The sequence below is a fragment of the Cavia porcellus genome, unplaced genomic scaffold, assembly GCF_034190915.1.
Source record: "Cavia porcellus strain 051 isolate PalLab524CR breed Dunkin Hartley unplaced genomic scaffold, mCavPor4.1 scaffold_20, whole genome shotgun sequence".
Taxonomy (NCBI): Eukaryota; Metazoa; Chordata; class Mammalia; order Rodentia; family Caviidae; genus Cavia; species Cavia porcellus.
Genome location: NW_026947503.1, coordinates 64927673 through 64935118, shown reverse-complemented (window position 1 = coordinate 64935118; position 7446 = coordinate 64927673). Strand labels below are relative to the sequence as shown.

General features: G+C 50.7%; 1 protein-coding gene across 1 annotated transcript; it reads right to left on the bottom strand.

Moving 5' to 3' along the window:
* Positions 1-3575: 3575 nt before the first annotated feature.
* On the bottom strand, positions 3576-5523 carry Lrrc30 (leucine rich repeat containing 30). The gene has a single exon (XM_013146687.3). The coding sequence runs from the start codon at positions 5149-5151 to the stop codon at positions 4249-4251; it is 903 nt and encodes a 300-aa protein (XP_013002141.2). The 5' UTR covers positions 5152-5523; the 3' UTR covers positions 3576-4248.
* Between the last annotated feature and the right edge of the window lie 1923 nt (positions 5524-7446).

The window sequence follows — 7446 nt, the reverse complement described above, 5'->3', positions numbered from 1 at the left end:
GACAGGGCTGAAAATCTGCACCCAAGCTTCATGCTAATCATGCTCAGTTACACTTGCTGATGGAGCCGCCTCCCCGGTTACCGCTGTGCCTCCCTCCTTTCCCTTCCAAATGCGTTTTGTCATTAGTAACGCGGTGGGTGCAACATGTAACTTGACACATGATTTAAAAAGAACACTTGTAAAATGCTTTATCTTTATAAGGTCACAGCCGTTCCCATTATTACTTGTAACAGCTTTTGTGTGCTTCAGAATCTATTTTGTTTTCTTAAACTGTATAAAAGAATTGAGTTTTGGTGTTCCTGGATTAATCACAATTAAAAAGTTATATCAGAGATACTGTGACGTATTTGCATGTTAAATCTAGGCTGAGGATTTCATGTTTCTCAAACATATGTTATAAAATGCTGAAAATAATTCCTGGAATCAGAAATTAGAGGGCACTTGGACATGGATGTAGTAGGTATAGATAGCAGAATTCTGCATTTTTTCAGAGTTTAAAAAGAGTTTATTAGGATAGTTATAATAATATGTTGCATATTATTTTCTTCTTACTAGTTATTCAGAGTAAAAGATACAAGATCTTGTCCAAACAATATTAGTACAGATCTTTTCTTTTTTCTTTTTTTTATGCAATGGAATATTACTCAGCTCTAAAGAAGGACAATCTTGAGGCTTTTATAGGTAAATGGAGGCAACTTGAAACCATACTCACAGTGAAATAAGTCAAACTCACAGCTGTAAATATCATATTGTCTCCCTAGTGTAAAAATGAAAACCAGAAAGAGTAAATTAAAGATCCAAAGTGTACAATAGATATTGTGATAATAAAAGGCAAAGTGCATTCTCAAAAGGAATAATTCCATATTTATTGTCTCCATATCTGCTTAAGCTAGCAGCTTGAATTTTTGCTGCCATGCCTGTTTCTCTTTCAGGTTATTTTCCAAATTTGTGTTCAAACAGAACGTCAGTGGCTCCATGCAGACCAGGGACCAGCCCCCCAAGCCTGTGCATGTGACAGAAGAGACCACCTAGCCCAGCCCATGCCTCACCCGACCCCAGAATCTCAGACTGCTGATACCTGAACGTGCGTCCAGTGCCTTGGCCCACAGCCACTAGTCTCCCCTGGCCCCCCAGCTTGGCCATCAAAATGCACATTGGCTAGGAGCCTGGGGGCTGGCAGGTAGACTTCCAAAATGCAGTAACCCAAAGAGGAGCGTTCCCTTCAGTGTATTCCTGTTAACAGTGCTGCTGCCCTCTGTCATCTCTTGTCTGACTTCACTGTGACTTCCAGGCACTGAGAGTGAAGTCACTCTGTCTTAGGCTGCCAGAAAGGCGGTCCACTACCCTGCACCCAAAAAGGGAGACTATTCTCCTGTTAACCGTGTGTCAAGCCAACAAGCTTGGTAAGAACCGCATTTCTCTTTCTAGCATGCAGCAGTGTGATGCCCTTAGCAGTATTATTCCTTGAACAGATGTGTCTTTTTACTCTTCTTAGCAACATAGGAATTTTTTTTTTTTTGCTTATGTGTTTATGAGCCACAACTGCTTCAAAAGGTATTTCTGAACTCCTACCAACATCGCTCTGCATGGAGTGCTGAGCAACAGGAAAACCACAATCTCATCACAGACCCCCACAATTCAAGCACCCAATTAGCTCGGATTCTTTGACTAAATACACTCCAGGGCCAAGCTAGCCATCCACTGAGCTTTGATTCCAGGAGCTCTGGGATACCTGGAAATCACTTGCATGTGGCGGCATCCAAAGGATGGAAGATAAGCAAGTGGTCTTTCCAGACTGTCAGCAAACTGGAGAACCTGACAGCAGAGACACTGAAGGTGGCATCAAATTCCTTCCATATCAGCGCTTTGAATAACTAAGCAGTTTAATAGGATGTTGCTCAGCACTTTCCTTTATCATTAAAAAGCAACATTCACAGGCCACAGAGAACCAACACCTGAAGCACCACAACCAGCCACTACCCCACTGTGACTTGGCCATGCTGAGTGTTCCCAAAGGAAGCCTCGCTGTTCTGCTTTGAAAAGCACCCGTGGAAGCTGGCAGTTGGGCTGGTACTGGCTTTTTTCTTTTGAAAAGTATAATAAGCTCCAGGGTCACCTTCAAAGTGTGGTCCCTGGAGTAGAGTTACTGAGGGATCCAGTGGCCGGGAGAGAGGATGAAATGATCACTCAGCAGGAAGGGCACGGAGCTGCCGTCCTCGCCCGCATCTCTGCCCGCAGCCAGGTGGTGGGCACACAGAAAGCCCGGGGTGCTGCCGCAGCAGGCGTGTGCCGGCACAATCCTGGCACATGCAGTGTGTGTCTGACAGCTGCGTGTGCGTCTGCCAAAGCCTCCGTGCGTGCCAGTCTGGTTCTGCTCATCCCACTGAGTCGAGGGTCGCCAGAGGATTCCACCTCGAGCTTTAAGTAGTCTGGGCTTGGTGAGCTAACTCGGGCCAGGGAGGATTTGGGTGCTGCCTTGTGGGCCTGGCGGGGACACACAGCTCTCCAGTTGCTGCTGGAGCAGGTTTTAGAAGTGACTTCTTTAGTGGCCTTCTTGCTGCATTGGGAAGGTCCCTGTGCAGTGGCTCACCAGAGAAGCCCACATGCAAATGTGCAAATGGAACCATGGAATCAGATGATGACGGCAGGATTTAGCCTCCTCCTGTTTAGGGTGGGAGAACTGACTTTGGGATCTGTTGGGAAAAATCACTTACTCCTGGACCTCTGGGAGCAGCTTTAAACAAAATAAGAAGGCAGCTGCACACTACGACTGCCTAATCCCAGACTCTTCGGAGGAGCTGAGCGTCACCCCCACCCACTGCTCCCCTCTCCAAACAGGGCCTGGCCGGTATGAGGGTCCCCTGGCTGCAGGAGTGAAGGGTTTGGCTGATTCATCGCACTGCGGGCTTTGCTTGTTCTTTCCTTCCTGAGGCTGGCACACAGGCTGGCACACACCACGCAGGGTGTTGTTCTTGCTTTGCTCTCTGGTTAGCAAGGCTTCTGACTTACTGTACATGGTAGAAAGCTTGTGGGTCTATCTTCTCCAGCAAACCCTGAGCGGCTTGGTGGAAAGAATGGGACCTTGGTTTCTCCTCTCAGGTTCCCAGCCCAGTGTCCTGTGCCTCCTTCCTGATGCCTTCATGTTCTGGCTCTTTAACCCTGCAACAGTGACCTTGGTGCATGAGAGCCACCACCACTTGCCTGAGGTCTCTAACTAACAGCCACGTACCCTTAAAATCAAAAGCAAAACAGACTTAAGCAAAACAAAGACTTTTGTATAAAGAGCTTTCAAATGTCACTCAACTCATTTGATAAAATGCCCCATGTGAAAGCCAAGCAACAAAGACCCCCTTCTCTAGATTGCTGTTTCTGGTCAGGGGAGTCCCTTCCTATGTGTGGCTTGTCTGTGCCTTACCTCTTTGTACCTGCTCTGTGATTGGCTTTCTCCAAGAGGGCAAATCTGGGCAGTCTATTTAGACTGCAGAGATTGGGCTATGGGCTGTATTTGCAGCAAATGTGCACTGAGGGCACTCCTGGCAGGAGACGACTGGAAAAGAAGGTGAAAGCTACACGCTAACGTCAGTGTGTCTTTATTATCTGAAACCACCATGCCACTCCTGAGACCGCCAGACTCACAGTGAGCAGCCTGATCCTTATCCTGTGGGCATTTTAAAAAGAAAAACTCCTATTGCTGTTCCCCCAGAACCCCAAGAAAAAAGCTCTTCCTCCTTTGGTCCTTGGCAAGAGGCTCCATCCTTGGCTCCATCTTGCCCTCTGGTCCCAAGGATCCTCCATAGCGACTGGGATAGAACTTGCCCTGCATTGCCAGCTGTCTATAGGTTACCTCCAATTCAAGGGTAGGTGCTTCCTATGCTTCACACCATCCTGGGCACACAATACACACTTATTAAATATCTGACTCTCAAATAACATTGAATTCAGATGCCTCACCCGACCACTGCTCCTCACAAGAGTTAGAGCAACTCGTTCTCTTTGGCAAAAGCCAAAAGCCTGCTTCGGCGTCTGTTTAGAATGAGACAAACATGCTAGCCTTAAGATCACTGAGGACACACAGAGTTAAAAGCAAGCGCCTTCCACAGACCCACGAGCAACGATGATTTAGCCAACGGAAACAAAACCCTGACTCACGCTGGGAGCCTGCGCACCAGCTTAGAGGAGACCAGCCCAGCCCCAGGGTTCGGGGGTGTGGGGAGGAGCCAGCTCCTGTCCAGGGCCCACGTGTCCGCATCAGTTGTGCTTTTTCTCCTTCAAGTAGCTGAAGAGCATCTCCAGGCCACCCTCCACCAGCTCGGGCAGTGGCTTGGAGAGTGGGTTTCGGGAAATGTGGAGCCCCTTGTCCATGGGGTTCCACGCGATCCTCCCCAGCCTGTGCAGCAGGTAGAGCTCGCTGGGCAGGGTCTGGATGTCGTTGTTGTTCAGGTTCAGCAGTTCCAGGCTGGAGACGAGGCACAGTGACCTGGGGAAGGAGTGGATGTTGTTGTTCTCCGCGATAAAGATCTGCAGGCTGGCCAGGCACTGGATGCTCTCCGCCACGTTCTCCAGGCGGTTGGAGCCCACGTGCAGGAAATCCAGCTCCTTCAAGGAGAACACGCAGATGGGGATGTGCATGAAGTTGTTGTGGCTGAGGTTCAGCTTCCGGAGCCTGGAGAGATCAGCCAGGCTGGCAGGCAGCTGGGATAGGCAGTTGTGAGACAGACTCAGCACCTCCAGGCTCCTGCAGAGGCTGAGCTCGGCGGGCACCTCCGCCAGGCAGTTCATGTTGGCGAACAGCACCTTGAGGCTCTGCAGGCGGCTGATCTCCCGGGGCAGACTCTTGAGTCGGTTCCCGCACAGGTTCAGGACCACAATCTGGGTCAGCCTCCCCACCTCGGCAGGGAGGACCCGCAGCTGGTTGTGGGACAGGTTGAGTTTCTGGACCTCAGCCAAGCCCCACAGGAAGTCGGGGACATCCGTCATCCCTTTGGTGACCAGGCTGAAGCTGACGTGGCACATGCCTCGCTTCAGCAGGGACCGCGGGTCCTTGCCCGAGAGCAGGGTGTCATCCCAGGAGGAAAACTTCTTCCTCTTCGACAGCAGCATCCTCTTTGGGTCCTTGTCCTTGGTGCTGGCCCTGGACTTCCCAGCCCCCATCGCGTCTGCCTGTCCTGTCGTCCTTCTCTGCTTCCTTCAAGGTTGGGAGCTCGTCCTGCCCCAGCAGCTAAAGCCAGGCTGTTGCAGCCAGGGCCAGCAGAGGAGACAGCAGAGTTGTGGCTAGGAGGTCACAGCATGAAGAAGGCTGGTGGTAGAGGCTCTGCTGGGCCTTGAGGTGTCCTTAGAGGGTCTCCGCACAGTTCAAGCACATCGTGCTGGCCCGAGTGTGTCTTACGTGGCTTTTCTCTGTGCAGCCAGTTTGTAATGATATACGGGTCCCTGAGGCTCCCAAACAGAGCTAACTGCTCAATTCCCTCTGAATGCCACAAGGCAGCTGTCACTGTCATTCTGCCCGAGTTTTATTGACCTGCTATGTGCACGCAGGTCACAGGGTGGCCACATATAACTTTACCCGCTCAGCTTTTCTTGGGTGTCACAGCTGAGCAGAGTGATTAGCAAGCCCATCTCGAAAAAGCAACACAGTGGAGAGATGTGGCACACTGCGGGATCTCATTCCAGACACTTGGTGTGGGCCCGGCCGGGTGACAGTCAGAGTCAGCTGTCCGCAGCCACAGAGCTTTTGGTGGTCTTTGTCCTGTCACTCATGCCAGTGAATTGTGCATCTATAGGAAAGTCCTCAATGCAGCCCGGACTCCTGGATCCTCTAGGAAGCAGATTCTACACTGCACTTGTCAGGAGGGACCACTGACCAGGGAGTGACGGGGGTCAGGGCCCTGCACCCCAGTGCCAACCAGAGGAGCTCAGTGGGTTTCTGAGTTTTCCAGGGTGACTTTAAATGCTTCAACAGCCACAGAAGTGGCCACCTTAGTAAGGTCAGTGTGGAGACCTGCTGTCCCAGAAGGACTCTCAACTTCTTCCTCAGCCATCTCCTCTATTTCTTTCTTGAAAAAATCTACTCCCCCATCCTAAGAATGCAGAGTCAATTATAGGCATTATGGGAAGAACTGCACCCCTTCACCCCAATTTTCACATGGTGAAACTCTAACAGCCACGGTCTCCGAAAGTGACTGTGTTGGTGACAGGGCTGGGGGAAGCTGCCAGAGGAGATGACCTCCCACAAGTCAGGGACAGAGGTCTCAGAGGGAGGCAGCGCCCAATCGCAGACGTCTAGTGTCTTTGCCGAGAGGAAAGTTCGTTTCTGTAGTTGAGCCATTGGGTTTGGGACTTTGTCATGACAACCTTGGCAAATGAGCATGGCCAGAAGGGAGGGCACGGGCTTGTGTGTGGGGTGAAAACTCCTAAAAATAGGTGGTGATTAAAGAGAGAGGGATGGCACTGTCAGCCAGAACTCTGGGAAAATGGCTGGCAGCCTGGGGTGAGGGCTGGCTTGGCCCTGAAGCTGTGGGCGTGGCTGGCAGAAACCCTGTGGGGCTGTGACTGTGACCTTGAGGGCCTGGGTAATGTCCCGGGCCCCAGCTGGGCCCTGCAGAGGGACAGCACAGGGCCTTGCAGGAACGCCCAGCCCACTGTCAGGGCAGGAGAAGCCTCTAGGGCTCTAAGAGCAGCTGGACACCCTTCCCGTCCCCACCGCTGCTTGAAAAATCAAACTGCTGTGGACCAGGTCAGCCGTGGGTCCTTGTGCAGGTGGACACTTACAAATTCTTTTTGTAGGGAGCTTGAGTTCTTCAGGTGTTCCTCAGGGAGACGGTGGTGTGGCTAAGTTTAGAAGCTGAGTTTCAGCTGCAGACTGTGCCTTACTCCCGTAGAGCTCAGGGAACAACATAGATGTGGTGCCATGTCTCTGGTTCTTCCCTGCAATGTCATGCTGGAAGACACTGCAGATATGAGGAGCGGGGAGGGCTAGGGAAAGGACCAACAGCGTGCTTCCTAGGAGCAATCGCCTCCTTCCTCTTAATGCTTTTCCAACACGTATTTTTGAGTATGAGTTGCTGGTCAGTATTTATCAAAAGTTCACTATGTGAGTGTTTTTATACTAAGTCCTGCATGTGTAAGATGGAAGTGTCAGTCCTCTCCACTTCACAGATGAAAAGCAGAGACAGAGAGGTCAAGCCACTGACGCCAAAATCAACTCTGGGGCAGAACCAGGACTCAAACCCAGTTAGTCTAGGTCCATAGCCCAGGCTGGAAACCTGAGGCAACTCTGGGCCTAGCCTTGCAGACATGAAATAACCATGACAAGGTTCCTTGTTTTAAGAGCTGCCTGGAAACACGAATAAAGGAATGACTGTGAATTGTATCTATGTGAGTAACAGTGTAATTAGCCATCAACACCACTCATTCCACTGCCAAAGCAGTTAGAAGGGCAGAAGTTAA